This window comes from Suncus etruscus, chromosome 2, assembly GCF_024139225.1.
Source record: "Suncus etruscus isolate mSunEtr1 chromosome 2, mSunEtr1.pri.cur, whole genome shotgun sequence".
Taxonomy (NCBI): domain Eukaryota; kingdom Metazoa; phylum Chordata; class Mammalia; order Eulipotyphla; family Soricidae; genus Suncus; species Suncus etruscus.
The window spans coordinates 138,358,556-138,379,938 of NC_064849.1; the positions used below are offsets into that span (position 1 = coordinate 138,358,556).

Genomic DNA, 21,383 nt, shown 5'->3' on the forward strand with positions numbered 1-21,383 from the left:
CTGTCTCTCTCCCCCATTTTCCTCCAATTTGGGAATATAAGGTAGATATTATATTTTCTGGTATATACGACAACTTTTTTTTTTTGTGGTTTTTGGGTCAACTTTTTTTTTTTTTTTTGGTTTTTGGGCCACACCCGGCGTTGCTCAGCGGTTACTCCTGGCTGTCTGCTCAGAAATAGCTCCTGGCAGGCACGGGGGACCATATGGGACACCGGGATTTGAACCAACCAACTTTGGTCCTGGATCGGCTGCTTGCAAGGCAAACACCACTGTGCTATCTCTCCGGGCCCGGGTCAACTTTTTAACCCATGAAAAAACTTCTTAAAAGTCAGGGGTCGTCTTATATGCCAGTATACGGCATCCTGAAACTTACGCCAGCTTCAGGGACAAGTGATTGTCCACACCCCCCTTATCACTGCAACCCATCCAGCTGCCAGGTGTCATCACTCAGTCCTCTGTTTGTCCTGATTCATCTTTCAGGGCACACAGAGGCACTGAGTTACTGAGCAGTGCATCTCATCCAGACACTGGGTGTCATTTCTGGTTTGCAGCTTTTCAGTACTCAGTCCTCTGTTCAGCTTTTATGGGACACAGAGGAGGCACTCTGTCTTCCTCTAGCTGTCCTATTAATCACTGCACCCCAGCTAGCTGCTCTTGTAGGAGCCCCCTCTCCCTGCTTTCAATGTAGATCACAATTAAAAAATCATAGTCATTCATTACAAATGCCAACAGATCGTTGAAACTCCAAAGTCTTAGTTTTATTCAACATATACTGTTAACCTTTGAGGGTTCAACTCTTTCTCTTACGTTTTTTAATTTTCATTTGGTGTGCGTTAAAAGAGAGGTGAATATAGCCCAAACCCTACATTTTAACAGGAAAAGTAGGGAGTCGTCTTATATGCCCAGTTGTCTTATACACCGGAAAATATGGTACTTTCAAAGAATTTACCCTTAATTCAAAGTATAAACTGTTGATGCAAGCACCTTTCCCTTTTTACTTTGTGAAAGAAAGGAAAGTCACTTGGGACTGTCATGCTGTATTTCTTTTCAAGTTGTTTATTTTGAAAAGTTATTTTAGTTTTAGTGATAATGTTCAAGTGAACATTTGGTGAACAAACTTACTATTCCACTACCACTAAAGTGCATGCCATGATCCTACCCTTACTGTCCGTTCTTATGTCCACTCTGGTCCTATGTTCCTTCTCTCCCACTCCTGCCCCCACTATTTATTAATTGACAGTTACCATTTTGGTGCAGTCTTTGATCCCTTAGCATTACCCATATGCTCCAGATCCCCCCGCTGATGTTCTCGTGCTACCTATTTTGTATCCTGCCTTCCTTCCCCAAACCTAGCACTCTTAATTTTATATTTTAAGCTTATATCGATTAAAATTGATGGCCTGTTTTTTTTGTTTTTTTTTTTTTCTTTCCAGGGCTTACATTTCCTCTCCACCTAGGAATCACTCCTTAAGGTCTGGGTTATATGGTACTAGAGATCGAATGCAGGTCAGCCACATACAAAGCAATTGTCTTTGTTCCAACCCCAGGGATTGCATTTTAGTCATATGGCTACCAGTAGATTGATTTGCTTATTTATGTGAAGAGGGATGTGTGTAGGAATGGTGAACAAGTTCTCCCCTCCTCACCTCACTAAAATGCCATGAATTCTTACCTTTAAGGTTAATTTGAAAAGCAGATTAATAGGTATGAAAGTTATAGAGGATGTATCCTTTTGATGTTCAGGAGAGTGCTGCTACCTTTTTTATGGTATTTAGTCTTTTTATTTTTTTATTTTTTATTTATTTTATTTTTTTGGTTTTTGGGCCACACCTGTTTGACGCTCAGGGGTTACTCCTGGCTATGTGCTCAGAAATTGCCCCTGGCTTGGGGGGGACCATATGGGACACTGGGGGATCGAACTGCAGTCTGTCCTATGCTAGCGCTTGCAAGGCAGACACCTTACCTCTAGCGCCACCTTCCGGGCCCCAGTCTTTTTATTTTTTGACCATACTCTGCTGTGCTCAGGAGTTAGGAGACATTCCTGTCAGGCTGGGGGGCTATATGGGATGCTGGGGATTGAACCCAGGTCACTGTATGGAAGGCAAATGCCTTACCTCCATGCTATCTCTCTGGCTCCATCTTTCCACTTCTTACTATGAGCTTTATGTTATGTGGTGGGATTGTTTTGAAGGAAAATTATGAATGGACATTTGAAGACACAGTAGAGAGAATGACTAAGCAACTCTTTATTTTTTATTTTTATTTTATTTATTTATTTATTTTTGTTTTTTATTCTTGGTCACACCCGGCAGCGCTCAGGGGTTACTCCTGGCTCTATGCTCAGAAATCCCTCCTGGCAGGCTTGGGGGACCATATGGGATACTGGGATTCAAACCACCTTCCTTCTGCATGCAAGGCAAATGCCTTACCGCAGTGCTATCTCTCCGGTCCCTTTTATTTTTTGATTTTTGGCCCACACCCAGCGACTCTTAGGGGTTACTCCTGGCTATGCTCTCAGAAATTGCTCCTGGCTTGGGGGACCACATGGGATGCCGGGGATCGAACTGCGGTACATCCTGGGTCAACTGCAAGTAAGGCAAACGCCCTACCACTGTGCTATTGCTTCGGCCTCAACAACTCTTTAATTAATTAATTAATTAATTTTTGTTTTGGTTTTTGGGTCACACCCGGCAGCGCTCAGGGGCCACTCCTAGCTCTACACTCAGAAATCACTCCTGGGAGGCTCAGGGGACCATATGGGATGCCAGGATTCAAACCACCATCCTTCTGCATGCAAGGCAAATGCCTTACCTCCCTGCTATCTCTCCGGCCCCACAACACTTTTATTTTTAAAGAAATGTAGAATGCAGGGAGAATGAAATGCCTTCTTACTCTCTTCCTAAATGGATTTCTTCCTGAGGAGGTAATAGCAGGCATCAACCTTCAGTTCCTGTTTTCATACTATGCACTTCACTTTAACTTTGATCTCGAGTATATGTCAGTGGCAGGCAAGCAAGGAGAAGTGAACTTGCTGGGCAACCTCTGTCAAGATTGAACCAGCTTTCTCCTTGCTGCTCCCCTGTGCTATTGACTGATCAATGAATAAATAAAAATTTGGCTTCCCTGTGCTGTTTATTGCTATGTGTCCCCCTAGTCCTTGCCTCAGGCTGCCAAGTGTTTTGGGATCTGGGTCTTTCCTCATAGCTCTCTCAAAATCATCTTTGGTCTAGATTTTCTAGTCTGATTTCTCCTCAACAGTAATTCTGGTGCTCATTATAAATGCTTATTATTTGTGATCTCTAGAATCAAATAAACTTTCTGGCTAATGCCTAGAATACCATATTTAAGTTTGCATCCTGGATGCTTCTTTGCTTTAGGACCTCCTAGGTAAATGACTAATTTTACCTCCTTAGTAACCACATATTTTCTTTTCTTTTCTTTTCTTTTCTTTTCTTTTCTTTTCTTTTCTTTTCTTTTCTTTTCTTTTCTTTTCTTTTCTTTTTTTTTTTTTTTGGTTTTTGGGCCACACCCTGTGACGCTCAGGGGTTACTCCTGGCTATGCGCTCAGAAGTTGCTCCTGGCTTCTTGGGGGACCATATGGGACACCGGGGGATCGAACCGCGGTCCGTCCTAGGCTAGCGCAGGCAAGGCAGGCACCTTACCTCCAGCGCCACCGCCCGGCCCTTCTTTTCTTTTCTTTTCTTTTCTTTTCTTTTCTTTTCTTTTCTTTTCTTTTCTTTTCTTTTCTTTTCTTTTCTTTTCTTTTCTTTTCTTTTCTTTTCTTTTCTTTTCTTTTCTTTTCGGTTTTTGGGCCACACCCGGCGGTGCTCAGAGGTCACTCCTGGCTATCTGCTCAGAAATCGCTCCTAGCAGGCACGGGGGATCATATGGGACACCGGGATTTGAACGAACCATCTTAGATTCTGGATCGGCTGCTTGTAAGGCAAATGCCGCTGTGCTATCTCTCCGGGCCCATCCACATATTTTCTTAATCTAAAATAGTTGCTGTGAAGGACAAATGCATAGGAAACTACCTAATTTTATCAGCTGAGAAAGATAAACATAAGTATAATAAAGTCTGTAGTAAGCATACTTTCTTCGGTAGAGTGTAGGGTTTGGTTTACACCTGTGGTGCTCAGAACTATTCCTCACTCTGTGCTCAGGAGACCACATGTGGTGTCAGGAATTTAAAATGGGATTAGTGAGATACAATGACCTATGCTCTTTCTCCAGACCCCAACATCATACTTTTGTAATTAGTCCTACATCCTGGAGAAATTTCATTGCATTGCTTGAACTGTTTTAGTCTCATTATAACTCATGTACACACTGACAAAGATTCAACAAAAGAAATGTCTAGTCAACCTCCTTTCCTCAAAAAAAAAAAAAAAAAAAAAAAAAGAAAGAAAAAGAAAAAAAGATGCAAGCACAGTCAATTCTTCACATTTAGATTAAAAAGCACATAAAAGTGGAGAATAGTAGTGGTGGAAAATGGTTTTTAATTAAGGATCATTGAAACAATGATTTACGTAGTGTCACAAAAGATGTATTTAACAGCAGTAGAATAATGGTACACTTTTTAGTCTAGGGCACACCTGTGTTTTAGAAAGATTGCTTCTGGGGTCGGAGAGATAGCATGGAGGTAAGGGTTTGCCTTTCATGCAGAAGGTCATCGGTTTGAATCCCGGTGTCCCATATGGTCCCCTGTGCCTGCCAGGAGCAATTTCTGAGCATGGAGCCAGGAGTGACCCTGAGCACTGCCAGGTGTGACACCCCACCCTCCCAACCCCCCCAAAAAGAAAGACTGCTTCTGCTTGGTGGGAAAAATTAGATTATCTTTATAGTCTTTAGGTTCTATGGAAGCAATTTAAAAAGTTTTGGAACTTTTAGGATTGGCCTTGCACACAAATGGTTATGATCCAACCTCCCTCCAACACTCCAAGAAAAAAATGTTCTGGGGCGAGTATGTAGTAGACCTTAAATGTGAAAGCCTCTGCATTTGCGCCCCTGTACTACAAAAACAAGCAAAATTCAACAGCCCACCCTAAACACATACAAAAAAATCCAAAAATGTTCTGATTGTTTGTGCTTTAGAAAAAAGCAATGAGGAGGCCAGAGTGGATAGCACATTAGGTAGGACATTTGCCTTGGATGTGCAGACCTAAATTTGATCCCTGACATTCTGTATGATCCCCCAAGCCTGCCAGGAGTGATTTCTGTGTACAGAAACCCCTGAGAATTGTTGAGTGTAGGCCCCAAAAAGGTAAAACAAACAAACAAACAAAAAATATATATATATGAAAGAAAAAAAAAAGCAATGAAGTGCATTTTCTTCTGTCCACAGCCTGAAACATGTATTTCCTGAGGTTTAGGTTTTTCTAAAAGCTATTTTACTTTGAAAAAAGTAAAATTGAACAACTGACCACTAAGTGAGACTCGAGAAATAAATGTATTAACTTTTATTTTATGACATATAAAGGTCTCTGATGCCTTTCTAACTTATAAGAATTAAAAACTTCATTGTTTACAATGAGAATTAGAATTAGTCTTTTGATTGAGTGTTCACTTGTGTTCTGTTGTCACCTCTGCTCTAAATGTAAAGGTAATTTAGGTCTGGAAACAGACATTTCACCTGTCTAAGGCTTTTCATTTGGCAAACAAGGATTATTTCTATTATTTCTTAATAAATGTTAATTGTGGTTATTTCCATATTTAATTATAATTTCAGCCAATTCATCATAAGGAGTTCTGATATTCTGGTTTCTGCTTCTACTATGTTCTGAACTCAAGTACTGAAAAGTATATGTAAAAATATTATATTTTAATTTTTAATTCACTGAAAAAATCTTAATTGTGCAGAGAGGTAATACTTATTCATTGATATTTCATTATCTGCTTTATGATGCTTTGAATGAAGATGGATATCCTTTAAATATAGTATAGTTCCTAATTTTGTAATCAAGCTACAAGTGTTTGTATTATTTAAGTAACATCCCTCAGCAAAAGCCCATTTCTTACATAATTTTAAACATTCAAGCAAATATTAATTAGTGCTTTGATGTTCAGTCATCTTGCTAGTGGCATGGTGCTGTTAATTAGATAAACTGTGGCTATTGAGTGCAATTTTATGTTTCGAGTAGCATTTTGAATAGTTCAGTAAATCTCAAGTAACTGGAGGGCTTAGGGAATGGAGTGTTTTATACTGAGTTCAATTTTCTTATTAAGGAAGGGCTTGTGTAGAACCTATAAAAATTCCAAAGTAGGTTAGTATTCTTTATAAATTATTTTCAATTTTTCTTTGATTTAGTATTTCTTAGTAAATGTCTGAGCCATCATGCAGTTAGAGAAAAAGATTTCTTTGTTGCATTTAGTCTTTCTGTACTAGTTCTGTATTTTCTAATTTAGTCATCGAATATCTACAATGATTTACGTAATACTGTTTTAGAATAAATTTTTAGCCAGCTTAATTTTCTTCTAAGTTCCTGACCAGTCTGAAAATGCCTGGTAAAGCTCTTTTACGTGGGTGTTTCATAGGCATTTCAAACTCAAGCTCAGTATGTTTTTAAAGCAAACCCACCTAAGCCCTGAATCTTTTCTTTCTCCAGTGATGTTTTACTCAGTGAACCACTCACTACCTGTGGCAAAAATACTACAGCTCTTTCTTGAATCATGTTTCTCACCTCTTCCTCACATAACAAGATCTGTCAGACATAGTAAGCAAGCTATCAAAACGTTTGTCTTTTCAATCCCTCCCTCTTCGGCCCTTCTGCCAATCTTTGGCTCTGTTTAGCTTCATTTTGTCTCCCCTGGATTATATAAAGATCATTTTAGACAGTTTTCATCCCTTTACGCAAGGCTTGTCGTCATCTTTGGAAGCCAGGAAGCAGATCTGTTACTTCTACTTTTAAAACCCTTTACATTTTTCAGGATACAAGATCCCTAGTTGTTGTTTATCAGCCTTGGTTCACCAGTATTTCTCTTTACCTGTTATTTCACTCATTCATGAGATACTCAGTTACTTTCAAGGCCTTCTCTGGTATTCAGTCACTTGCATGTTCAGTTTCTCTAACCTCCCTGTTCTTGCTACATTAGTGCCTGTTCTTTTTACTAGTACCTTTTTATTCATTTATTCATTTTGGTTTGGGGCCTACACCTAGTTGTGCTTCAGGGCTCTTACTACTGGCTCTGTACTCAGGGATCATTTTTGGCAATGCTTGGGGGACTTGTAGGGTGACAGGGACTGAACTCAGATTCACCACATTCAAGGTAAATATCCTTCCCACTGTGTATCTCTAATCTCTTAGTGTCTTTTTATGTCACTTCCCCAACTTGTTCAGCACTGAAGCACCTTTTTAAGCCTGCTTATGAAGCACAAAATAAGCCTTATTTAGTTAATTTTTCTTGCAATGAATTTGAATCTTAAATGCACATAGGCCATATATCACTTAAATTCCTAAAACATGTAATAAACACCTCAGTAGAGGCCCCTTGCTTTGCTTGCTATCTCTTTTTACTTACTTCCCTAGACTTGGTGCTTTCTCTTCCCAAAACTGTTGTCCCAGAGTTTTAGGTTCTTAATTGTAAAATCAGTGATACCCATTTATCAAATTGAGCTAAATTTAACAAATTGGACTAAACCCACTATTTCCTTTAATAACATTCTGTGAATTGTTTAAAAAAATTTTTTTTCATGAAAAGAAATCTATGGTTGAATGAGTTGGGAAAGAGTCCTAATTCAGTGGTTTAGAATGCCTGCCTTGCAAATATGAGGGTGATACCCCATGTGTGGAACACTCTCTTAAATTAGCTCTACTGGTTATACCTGGCAGCTCAGTGATCCCCAACGTTGAAAGTAATTTCCAGCCATATCACAGTGGTTGTTGAAGAACAAAACAACAAAAACATTCAGTCTCTGTTCAAACATTCCGTATGACAATTAAAAGATGTTTGAGCACTAGAACCTTGTATGACCCCAGTATGACCCCAGGCAATCATGTGTGGGTACCACAAGGACTCCTGGGAAATACCACAATCAAATGTGCAAGTGGCACAGTGAGGAAGACATCTGTGATTAGCAACATCAATCATGAAAGTAAGGGAGAAGGAAAGAATTGGGAAACCCTGAATTAGTAGTTTCCCCACCATGTGCATTGTTACAGTTTTTTCATGTACTTTGTGAACTTCCCTGATGGGATGGTGAGTGGATCTATTGAGGATCAGTTTCCTTACTTAAATCTCTTAATAACATTTGATCATCACAGAACAGTGCTGCTTCTACCAATGAACTTTAGGGGGGAACTATGACTCTGATTTTCTTTTGGTGGGGGCCACACCTGGCAGTGGTCAGAACTTACTTTGGCTCTACACTCAGGGATCACTTCTGGTGGTGCTCATGAGACCATATGGGGTGCTGAGGATTGAAACCAGATTCACTGTATGTAAGGAAAGTGCCCTACCCACTGTACTGTCTCTCTGGCCATGGAGACTTGGCATTTAAAAAAGTGGTTGAGAGTCTTTGAGTTGTAGCTTTTTTTTCTTCTTCCTTTCAGGGCTCAGGATTTGACGTTTTCAGACCCCATGTCTTTAGAGCCAATTCTTGGACACTGTTTCTAGCTTCATGTCTTGCTCTTCTAATGCCCATTAAATCCAACTCTATCAGACAGAGCAGGGTATGTGATTTTCTTCACATCCTGTTCTGGTCCATGATGGACACAGCCTTTTGCACCATATAGAGAAATAGTCCAAAGCTGTGTTTTGGCTCATTAGGAGCACATTTATTGACTTATTAGTGATTGTTCTTAATAGACTTGGCATTATAAACTAGGATCACCATTTCTGTGCTATTTTAGCTTCTATCTTGTTATGTACAAATTTTAGAATAATCCAAGTGATTTGTTATTCATGTGGAAAGCAACAAACGTTTTAAACGTCAAAAGTTTTGATTAGGGGCCAGAGAGATAGCATGGAGGTAGGGTGTTTGCCTTGCATGCAGAAGGATGGTGATTCAAATCCCGGCATCCCATATGAACTCCCGAGCCTACCAGGAGCAATTTCTGAGTGTAGAGCAAGGAGTAACCCCTGAGTGCTGCCAGGTATGACCTAAAAAAAACAAAAAAAAAAAACCTTTTAATTAATTATTATTATTATATTTTGCCTTACATGTGCTCAGGACTTACTCGTAGCTTTGTGTTCAGAGTCGAGCAGGGGCAGTGTTTATGTAGTGCCTGGGATTGACTATGCAAGGCAAGTACCTTACCCATTGTATTATCTTTCTGGTCCCTAAATCTTGTAGGTTTAAAAAATGTTTTGAGCTCTAGTTATCTTCACTTCAAGCTGTTTCATATATTCAATCATCATAGCTGAGGTTTCATCAAATTTTAAAACTCAGTTTTAATATTGTCCCACTTCCTTTGACCTAATTCCTTTTTGTATCTAGTATTCCTTGATACTGCCCTATTTTCTCAGTGCCTTCTTTTTTTCCTTTCTTGCCTTCTGAGCTATTCTCATTAGTACAACTATTACCTTTTCCACCCACCCATCCATCCTTCAGGTGAATTACCAGCAAAATATCCACTCATGCGTAGTTCCATTTTGTTCTGTTTTGGGATTTTGGACCATATCTTTAGGGTACTCAAGTCTTACTCTTGGCTCTAAGCTCAGGGACTACTCCTAGCAGTGCTTAGACATGTAGTGCTGGGGATTGAACTCTGCTTGGCTATATACAATTTAAGCTCTTGAACCCCTCTGTGCTATCTTTCTAGCCCCCTTCCCCGTCCTTCTGAGTCTCACACATGGAGATTCAAGCATTGCTTAAGCCAATTGTAATATCTTGTGGAATATTACATTGTAAATTCAGGTTCTCTTACCAGTGTGTGACCTTCATTTCTGTCTGCTCTTTTGAAAATGTGATCCTTTCACTTCTCTCAAAACAATTCCATATCTTTGCTAGTTTCCTCAAACACACTCCTTATACCACTGTTTTTTTAAACTGCTACCTATCTTGTCTTTCTTTACATCAATTTTTAAAAAAATCTAATTTGATTATTAGACTTATTCCCTTCAATTTGGGTCTCACTTGAAAAACTCTAAATTTTATTTACTTATTCTTCAGTTTGGGTATCATACCCAGCAGTACCCAGGGCTGCTCCTGGCTTTCTCCTTGGAGCTGCTTCTGGTGACACAAGGGGGACTATTTTGCAATAGAGACCCAAGCCATCTACATGCAGAATATATTCTCTAGCCTGTTGAACTCTCTTTCTGGCTCTTCTCTAAATTTTATATTCAACCTCAAGTCAGTTACCGGGGGCTATACTGTATTACTCAAATCTAATAATTAACCTCTACCCAACTCCTATTGCTTCATAGTCACCTCCTTTCTTTAGTATTTTCAACTTTTTCTTCTTTACCAGAACCTCTGCTCAATTTAAACATATATTTAACTATCTCTTTCTTAGGAACAATAGTATCCTCCTTAAGTCTGGTGTTTCTTCTGTTACTAATTTGTATTTACTTACAATCAAGATTTTCTTATTTTAAAGACTATAAAGTTTTAATGATTTCCTCACTTTTTATTTTCTCCTTATCCCATAGGAACCTGACTTCTCTTCCTGGATGTCAAAACTGCTTACTAAGGTATAAGTGACTTTCATCTTTTAGTTTCAGGGGTGTTTTCAATCCTTTCATTCTTAATAGACATCTGTATTGTAGTGACATTTCTGGTTATTTGGTAATTATTCTGTATTCCCTGTAACCTTTATCTCAGGACATAGGATTTCCTAATACTGAATACTTCATTTTCTAGCTCTGTAGTTCATTTTGTTTCCTGTGTAGGAAATGTTGGTGTTTAAAAAGTTCCTTTCTCAACACACAGTCTTACTACCTGTAAACACACAGTTAACTACCTGTAAACATCTGTTGGAAATTATAGAATCTTTTTTCTCCACTCCTCCCTCAAACAGACATATCCATATGGAGTTTAGTGTAGGTGCAGGGATATATAGCTCAGTGATATACTGCTTAGTATAGGTGAAGTCCTGGGTTCAATATTTGGCACCCAAATAATCACATACACATGTAGATTAATGTAAACATTCATACTCCACTAGATACTCATTGATATTGTCAGTGTTTCATTTGACTCTTCATACAAACAATTTTTAAATCTCCCAAGTCATTTCTACATTGCTTAATGTATGAAGAGGGGTAGTTGGACCACATGCAGTGGTACTCAGGGTTTACTCCTGACTTTGCTCATGGCTCATTCCTGGAGATGCTCGGAACCATATGTAGTTTTGGGGATTGAGCTGGGGTTGACAAAATATAATTGTGGCAAATATCTTAACCCTTTTACTATCTCTTTGCTCTCAACATGCATATTTTTCTCTATTCTCTTTATTTGTCTGGGATATTATCCTTGTAGCCTCTTGCATGGCACATAAGCTCCCACCTTAATAAAGTATGTAAGATATTATATGGCATGCCTTTATTATTGCATATACTACAGAATCCATATATAACAGATTGTATGTACTCTTTCAATTCAGCAGTAAGAATTGAGAGTTGAATGGTTTATTGACTGAGTTGATTAAAAGTTAGTTAAAAATATGTGCATCTGGGCCGGAGAGATAGCATGGAGGTAAGGCATTTGCCTTGCATGCAGAAGGTCGGTGGTTCGAATCCCGGCATCTCATATCTCATCCCAGGCCTGCCAGGAGTGATTTCTGACCATAGAGCCAGGAGTAACCCCTGAGCACAGCCAGGTGTGACCCAAAATCAAAAACAAAAACAAAAAAATATGTGAATCCTTGAAACATTTCATATTTTTTGTTTTTGTTATTTTTTAAAGTAAAATAATTTTATGAAGAAATTGTAAGAAGAGTCAGAAAGAGAAAGTATCCATCACAGGTTGTGATGAGGGTACCAGTATGACCAAAGTATTTTCTTTCCTATGGGTACCTAAATGGAGAACTCATTGCTTTTTTTTTTCCAAACAAATTTTATTGATTTGCCATTAGTTTTCAGTTCTCATTCTTGGTAAAAATGAATCTAAAATGTTGCATTTAGATTTTTTTTTTTAACATTTAGATTTGTGACTTAAATGAAAGATTAGGTTTAAATGAAACAATTCTAGACAATCTCTGCAGCAATTTTGAGTAACAGCAATAGATTTGTATAATTTTCCCATGACTAATCATTTTAGTTATATTGTCTATTATCTAGTTTGAAACAGAACAGCATGTTGTTTTCTTTTTTATTTTGGAAAGATTTGGGGTCACATTGGTGGTGCCAGGGGCCATTCCTGGCTTTGTGCTCAGCAATGACTCGCTAAAATGACCCCCTCACTACCCATGTAGTGCTTGGGATTTGAACTGGGGTTGTCAGATGCAAAGTTTTATTATAACTTACCATTGTTACAGAAATAATAACTATATTTTCTTATTTACATTTTATTTGTTAGGTTTGTACAGCATTCTGTTAAAGTATATATTGTGTGGTTTGTGTTCATACTTGTTTAGAACCAGTGGGAACAGAAGTGCTTCATGATCAGTATGCTGCAGCTATTCTTTTATCTGGCAGAGATGGTTTAATGGAGATTGGCTCTGAGTTTCTGCTATAATTATTTTTACTTCTTATCTATCTTCCTTCATTTAATTTAAAGTATAAACATGAACAGCATACTTATATCTTAGTTTTGTGTATCACCTGCACACAGTGGTATACTTTATAGATATTCATTATTTATTTGTTAGATAAATGAATAGATTTTTATATATAATAAATTAAATAATCAGAAAGGAAAAAAGACTTGGAATCATCCAGTTTATCTACATCATTGACCCTGGAACCGAATGGGGTTTGTTTGAAGCCCTTCTCATATTGCATTCTTGAACAGATCTGTTTCTTGTTTTCAATTGAGGAATGAGGATAACAATAACCTTTGGGTTGTGTGAGGATTAAATGGGAATGTAAAGTGTCTGGCATAGTGCTTGACATAGCAAGCAGTCAATAAGTGTTAATTGTCCTGATGATGCTTATCACTAATGAGGAGAATGTGGGAATTCACTTGTTCTAACTTTTCTCATCAAGAGACTTGAGCCACACAATCTGGATGTGCTTTTTCGAAGTCTAGATTTTTCATTTCTAAACAGCATTTTATGTTTGGACAGATTTGTATAACAATATATGGATATTATTTGATTTCCCACATTTGTAGACTCGGTAAAGTAGATAACTAATCAGGTAATCATAAACTTGCATCTTGAAAACAAATACTTTGAGACTAAAAAAATGTTTTGGTGATTCAATCTTTAATAATGTGTGACAAATAGCTTAGTTCCAGTAAGCACTGTCATAATTTGGAAGAGCTAAGGTAAGAGGTAGAGAAGTTCTGAGTTTTATTGGAAGCATTAGTTGAGAAATGAGATAAAATTAAACTCTAAAAATGAAACAGGATAAACTAAACTTTTTTTTAATTATTATTTATATTTGGGGACCATACCCTGCAGTGCTCAGGGGTTTCTTCTGGCTCTGAGCTCAGGAATCTTGGTGAGACTTGGAGGACCATTTGGGATGCCATGAAATTGAGCTTAAGTCTGCTAGGCAAGTGCCCTATCTATTGTGCTATTGTTCTGTCCTTAAAAAAGTTTTTTTTGTAGTAAAATCTCATTAAAATATAACGGCAAAGATTTATGCTGTAGTCAGTATACTTTCATTATTATAAAAACATAGAAGTATATTTGTTACATATCTAGATTTTAGTTTTAGTGCTGCTCACATTTTCTTCTTAAGGGCCCAGAGGGATATGGGTAACTGGCAAATGACTGGCAGCTTATGGATGGCTCAGGTAAGTTTCTGGACCACAGTGTCTGAGCAGCAGAACTACAAGCTGCAAGCAGTACAGCATTATATCCTCAGGCCATGGCCTGGTTGGCTGTGAATTGCCTGAAACTCCTGAGCACTGATTGGGAGCCATCCCCCAATTCCTCAAAAATTAGGATGGGCAAAAAAAACTTTTTTTTTAAATTACTATGATATTATATTCTAATCTTTATTTCTAATTTTTATTTATGTAAAGAAATAAATGAATTAAAATAGAATTTCGTTCATTAGTCACCCCATAGTTAATGGTAATACCATATTTTTTTGTTGCAGTTATCATTTAGCATGGAAGAAGATGAATTCTTTGGAGAAAAAGCATTTCAGCATTATTGTGCAGACTTTATTAAACATTCACAGCAGATAGGAGATGGTTGGGAATGGAAAACTTCAAAGGTAAGAAACTTCCCATTTCAAGGGAGGCTTTCCTTTCTGCCATGTAAAACATCATAATGGAAATGAACATATGAAATCTAGTTTGATTTAATAAAAGGTTAAAATTGAAGAATATTTTAAAACAGATGTCCATTTTATTACAGCAAATATATGTACTCATAATTGGGCTAATTATATATCATCTAGAAAAATTCTTAGATGACCTGCTTTAATTTAATAAAATGTCTAGCATAATGTCTGAATATAAACAGATGTGTCTGTGGTGTTTCAAACCATTTGTTTATAGTAGTAATTTTCTTAGGTAATTATTTTTGTCCAGTGAGTAAAATGATAGCATAAAAACAGCTAATAATCAAACACTCACAAAATGTGCAATTTTGAGAACTGTTAATTGGGAACTTCTTAATAAAGTAAGTAAATTCCTAAGCATTCCTTTCTTGGGTCTTATTTAGAATAATAATGGAAAAGTATATACTCATTTGTTTTCCCATGTACATTTGGTAGGGTTCATAGCCAGAAGTTCCTTAAAATCCCCTTTCTTAGTAAGTAGTTTTTCTTTATTTCACATCTGATTCCTGAAGAAGTGATGAATTCTGATTTCTCTACTGATTGGATTTATTATGTACTTTCAGAAACTTGAACATTTTTGTGCAGATTCTTATGTTTCAGAACTAGAATAGAAAGTACAGTTCCTTTTTTAAAAATTTAACTTAATTTATTTTTAAAATAATTAAAAATTGAATCACTATGAGGTACACAGTTACAAAGTTGTTCATCATTGAGTTTCGGTAGCCATCCAGTGGACATTTCTCCACCACCAATATACCTAGTTTCCGCCCATCCCTTCCTAGCTTACCTGGGTCACACATTCTATCTTTCTCTCTCTCTCACTCTCTCTCTCTCTCTCTTTCTGTTTGTCTCTCTCTTTGTTTTTCTCTCTATTTACTTTTAGGTAATACTGTTATTGAAGGGATATAACTCATATCACTTTCCTTTGTTTCAATTCCCAGTTCTTGTCCAGAGTGATAATTTCCAATAATTAGTCATAGTGGTTCCTTCTCTGTCTTAACAGCACTTCCCACTTATCATTTCTACTGTTAGGTATTATTATCATACTCACATTATTATCATAAACATAGGGTTCCAGTTTTAATATATCCCATAAATGAGTGCAATAATTCTATGTCTGTCCCCTTCCCTCTGACTCATTTTACCCAGAATAATACTTTTCAGGTCTGTACACATTTTTCCTAACTGCATGGTATTTTTCCTAGCTTCATTGTATAGATGCACCACAGTTTCTTTATCAAAACTTCTGTTCTAAGGCAATTGGATTGTTTCCAGATTCTGGCTATTGTGAATAGTGCTGCAACGAGCATAGGAATATAGAGAGGGCTTTTTAGTGAAGCAGAAACCTTATGCCCTAATCCTAAAGGATTGGGGACTGTGCATCTGGAAGCAAACACCCACAAAGAAAATAATCCGTGCAAGATTGAAAAGGATAAAACTGGTTCAGGACAATTCTACCACAAGCTCACTAGCAAAAGATACCAGCAGGCAGACAGATTAGTCGTGGACACTGAAATCATTGGCTATAGATTCCAAACCCATTTTGACTTGTAGTATTAGTGTGGTTATGCCTTGATATCCTCTCCTCACCATTATTTTTTCTTAAGATAAATGTGGTATGTTATAAATTAGATTTTTATTACCTTTTTAGTGACCTAACAATGGGAGAGGAGAATGTGGGTAAGAGAAAAGGGGAGAAAAGCGATAAGAGGAAGGGAGAAGAGAAAGAGGAAGAGAGAGAAAGAGGGAGAGAGGGAGGGAGAGAAAGAGAGTTGGGGGAACAGGATTCTGGGTGGATATCTTGAGATAAATTATATCTCAGAACTTCATTGAGTTCTTTAAATTCATTGTGATATTCCCCAAATCACTTTATAGGATTTAACTTGGTCTGTTTTTTTTTTCATGGATATTAAAATAAGATTATTGTTTGCTGATATATATACCTACCAAGTTAGGACCAAGTTAGGAAAATACCTGCCCTTTGCCACAGAATTTTACTTCTAATTAAAGTCAGTTCTCTTTAATGTGTGTGTGTGTGGGTGGTGGAGGTGAGTCCATAGAAAACATCAATAAAAAAAACCACAGAGAAAATTTTTGTCCTTAGGGCCAGGGCACAAAATGCTAAAGTCTATAGAGGCCAGGAATGGAAATGGAGATACAAGACCATATGGGGACTGAGTCTTAAGGTCTTTAACTGACCAGAGTACCAGAGTACTTGGCATGTTTCCAGATTGAAGTGATGGCCTACAGGTTACCAGAATGTTATATGAATAAAACAGATTTGGGTGGAGGAGTCTCTAAAGTCTCAAAAGTTGGCAACTACTTTAAAAGGGCTTCGCTCTACCCCCCTACCCCCCTACTCCAAGCCCAAAGAGGACCAAATCTATCATGTCAGTGATACATAATATCTATGGGTTTTGGATGATTGGTGTATGATTTTGGGGACTGGGTAAATGCTTGAAATGACTATGGATTCTCACAGAGCCCTTCTGCGTCATTGTCTGTTGTTGATCGAATTAGTTAAAGGGACTTAGGCAAAGCCTAAATTTGAAGCCTAAACTCTTGAATTTTAGGTTGTTAGATTTTTCTTAATTTGTGAAATCCTGTGGCTCTATTATGGAGGAAATTATGTATTGGAATTATTTAATTCAAACCTACCTTTTCCTCAAATTTATAGGAGAAATTTGAGTTAGTAACACTAAGGTGCTAAAAATAACACTAAGGTGCTTTACTTTTAAGGTTCTAGAAATAATTTTCAATAATAACTTTTAAAAGTTGAAGTGTAATTGGCAAAGAATTATATACATAGTACTGGAGAGATAGAGCAGGGAGTTTAGGTGCTTCCCTTGCATCTATCAACCCAGGTTCTATTCCTGTGTAGATATAGGAGTGAGTTGTGTCTTGATATAACTTGTTGTGTCTTGTGTGTCTTGTGATTTAACTTGATATAACTTGTTCTGTGTCTTGATGGCCTGGATAATCCAAGATTATACTCTAGGCCACCAGGCATCCACTGGCTGCTTTCAGAGAGAGTTAACAAGGAATATTTGCATCAAAAGGAAATAACAATTTTGTGCTAAAGATTAGGTTTAATTTGAAACCAAAAGTTAAATTTTAGGTAGAGCATCACAGTAAGTCTTTGACCTTGATCTAAGTCTTTGTATTTTGGGGTCAGTTATTTTTCATTTCACAGATTTACTCTCTACATCTATGAAATGGGTACTTTTCGTACAAACATGTGGACCTATTTTTCTTTCTTTTTTGATAGATATTTGGATATTTGAAAGGCATCTTCTAAAGAGAAAGGATTCAGCATGGTAATAATAAACCAACTTACAATACTGAATACTGAGATATGACTCTAGCAGTCTTTTTTTGTTTGTTTGTTTTGTTTATTTTTGGCCACACTCAGTGACACTCAGGGGTTGCTTCTGGCTCTACACTCAGAAATCACTCCTGGCAGGCTTTGGGGACCATAAAGGATGCCAGGATTTGAACCACTGTCCTTCTCCAGGCAAGGCAAATGCCCTATCTCTCTGGATCCCACAATAGGATTTTTTTTATATAATGTATCAGCACTCTATACTAGATAGGTATATTTCTTTTGAAATAATTATTGACATTATGTCAGACATTATAATAGCACATTGGGTTTGGACATAATAACCATCTCTTAGTCTTAACACTTTTCTATAGCTTAGTTGTATCTCAGACATAATCCGTTAAGTCTTCAGTTAATATGGAACACAAAGTGACAGACTTCATCTCCCAAGGTAGTTATATATATAATATATATACATATATATCTCACTGAATTTATTAATCAAATGACATTTCATGAATATAGTGTGTTAGTACCACCACCAACCAGGATAATTTTAAATCTAACTTGGGGTTTTCTTTGGGCAGCCATGATTATATTTCTTTTTTTTTTTTTTGGTTTTTGGGTCACACCTGGCAGCGCTCAGGAGTTACTCCTGGCTTTATGCTCAGAAATCATCCATCAGGCACAGGGGACCATATGGGATGCCGGGATTTGAACCATCATCCTTCTTCTCTGGCCCTGATTATATTTCTTTCAGAAGTGTCTGTGCTTTACTGATTGAGCCCTTGTGGATAATAATAATAATAATATTTTATTCAACTGAGGATAATAGGTCCATTATGAGAATATAATAACACTCACATTATCTTCAATATAATAGGAAATTACTTTTAAAATGACATAGAGTAAGGCTAAGAGAGATGAGACAGTAGTAGGGTCCTTGCCTTGCATGTGACTGACCCAGGCTCCATTCCCCACATCCATGTTAACAACAATGGTTGATTTCATTCTTTGTGATGTATGACAGTCTTACTATTGGAAAATTGTATTTCATTGTTCTTTTTTTTCCTGTGGTGAAGCAAGATAGGTTTGTTTTGTTTTATTTTGGGGCCATATCTGGTGATAGTCAGGGATTAGTCTTAGCTCTCTAAGTAAGGTTGTTTTTATTGAAATTTATTTAGAAAGATGTAAGGAGAGGTTTATGTATAAGAGAGAACAGGGGCCGGAGAGATAGCATGGAGGTAGGGTGTTTGCCTTGAATTCAGAAGGACAGTTCGAATCCTGGCATCCCATATGGTCCCCCGAGCCTGCCAGGAGGGATTTCTGAGCGTAGTGCCAGGAGTAACCCCTGAGCATTGCAGGGTGTGACTCAAAAACCAAAAAAAAACAAAAGAGAGAGAGAACAAATGCTTCTCCAGAGGGGAAATAGGCTAGGAAAGAAACTGAGACTAGCAAGCAAGACACTATTCAAGGGAGAATGGCTTGAAGAGAGGCACTTCATTCTTTATTTGGGGGGTGGGGGTGGAGTGAGGGCAAATGACAGACCAGTTTTTCCAGCACCAGTTGTTGAAGAAGGTTCTCTTGTTCCACTTCATACTTTTTGCTTCTTTATCAAAGACTGACTTTATATTCCCAAGGATCTGCCTCTGGAATCTAAATTTAATCCCATTGGTATGAAAATTTAACCTCATTCCAGAACCACACAGTATCCCAGCTAAAGGAATGTGTCCCCTGGTGGTTGGTTTGTGAGTTTGCAGCCTCAAGGGTGACACCTACCATCCCCAGGTTGGGGCAATAATATCAATAGAGGGATGAGGGGAGTGTGTGAGTGTGTGTGTTTCAATACAAAATTTGGAGTGAGTTTCTGTTAGATGATCACTTCTTGAATTATGTATGCAACATCATTCTGTCAAAGGATTTCATTTCTTTTATTTCTCAAGCACAACGTATTAAAGAGGATTAAAAATGCCATTCATGTTTATCTTATAAGACTAATTCCTCACATCATGTCTCCTATTTACTGATAATCTGTAAACCCTACTCGATACTTCTATCATAAATGGAACCAAATTTGAGAGTAAATAATCAATCTCCTTCCTTCCTTCCTTCCTTCCTTCCTTCCTTCCTTCCTTCCTTCCTTCCTTCCTTCCTTCCTTCCTTCCTTCCTTCCTTCCTTCCTTCCTCCCTCCCTCCCTCTCCTTCCTTCCTTCCTTCCTCCATCCCTCTTCTTCCTTCCTTCCTTCCTTCCTTCCTTCCTTCCTTCCTTCCTTCCTTCCTTCCTTCCTTCCTTCCTCCCTCCCTCCCTCCCTCCCTCCCTCCCTCTCCTTCCTTCCTTCCTTCCTTCCTTCCTTCCTTCCTTCCTTCCTTCCTTCCTTCCTTCCTTCCTTCCTTCCTTCCTTCCTCCGTCCCTCTTCTTCCTTCCTTCCTTCCTTCCTTCCTTCCTTCCTTCCTTCCTTCCTTCCTTCCTTCCTTCCTTCCTTCCTTCCTTCCTTCCTTCCTTCCTTTCTCCCTTTTTCCCCCTCCCTCCCTCTCTCCCTCCCTCTCTCCCTCTCTCCCTCCCTCTCTCCCTCTCTCCCTCCCTCCCTCCCTCCCTCCCTCCCTTCCTTCCTTCCTTCCTTCCTTCCTTCCTTCCTTCCTTCCTTCCTTCCTTCCTTCCTTCCTTCCTTCCTTCCTTCCTTCCTTCCTTCCTTTCTTTCTTTCTTTTTCCCCCTCCCTCCCTCTCTCCCTCCCTCCCTCCCTCCCTCCCTCCCTCCCTCCCTCCCTCCCTCCCTCCCTCCCTCCCTCCCTCCCTTCCTTCCTTCCTTCCTTCCTTCCTTCCTTCCTTCCTTCCTTCCTTCCTTCCTTCCTTCCTTCCTTCCTGTTATCATGTCAGGGATTCAACTCAGGGCATCAAACATACAAAGCATGCAAACATACAAAGCTTTGCCACTGAGCTCTATCCCAGCTTTATAGACTCATACACTTTCTTACTCTGCCTACTCATTCATTTTTGTAGTATTTGGACACTTCGAAGGTGTTTAGACATAGAAAATTAAGTCTAGAATTTCAATTATCTAGGGTTGCATGAAACACATTGGAAGCACATATAGTAACTGTATTCACATGTTCAGAGTGGCAGTTCAAAGAAGATGTTGAATCCTATATTTGCGTTCTGGAGATATGGAGAGTGTTTTTGAGGAAAGTTGGGACTGTTTTCCATTCAGGTATGTCTGATGCAAATAAGATTTCATCCAATGCAGTGCTCATTTGGTAGAAAGTTTCATGTGTGATTGGTTGAATTTCAATCTATGTTGATCTCTGACTTGCTACATTCATATATACATGGAATCTGGCATCTGGCCCTCAATAACCTCCTTGTTCTCTAGTTCTTACAGACTTGGGAAGGATTAATTTTCTAATTCATGTAATTTTATGTTTGATTTTTAAATTATTTGTCAGGAGAAATATTAACTACCTGCTTAAAATTGTCTATCTATATGACTCAGTGCCTTAGAATCTTTGCAATGGACAATATTTTGGATTAGTAAAAGAATGAATATTTTTCTGCAGTTTTCTTATATAAAATATTGCACTATGTGAGTTAATGCATTAATATGCTTGTTGGTTTAAAATGCATTTGCTTTTATTTTTCAGTTTATTTTTGAACATGTTATTTATATCCTAATAATCCCTTTTAGGAGAACTTATGAGCATGTTGCTATTAGTTTTAGTGTAATAC

At 37.9% G+C, this 21,383-nt stretch overlaps 1 protein-coding gene across 1 annotated transcript in view; it reads left to right on the forward strand.

The window, feature by feature from the left end:
- The window catches only part of ATG10 (autophagy related 10), a 289,692-nt gene that overhangs the window by 12,552 nt on the left and 255,757 nt on the right, over nt 1-21,383 (forward strand). Inside the window, 1 exon segment of the mRNA XM_049766561.1 lies at nt 14,152-14,271. Within this exon segment, the coding sequence (XP_049622518.1) occupies nt 14,152-14,271 (120 nt within the window).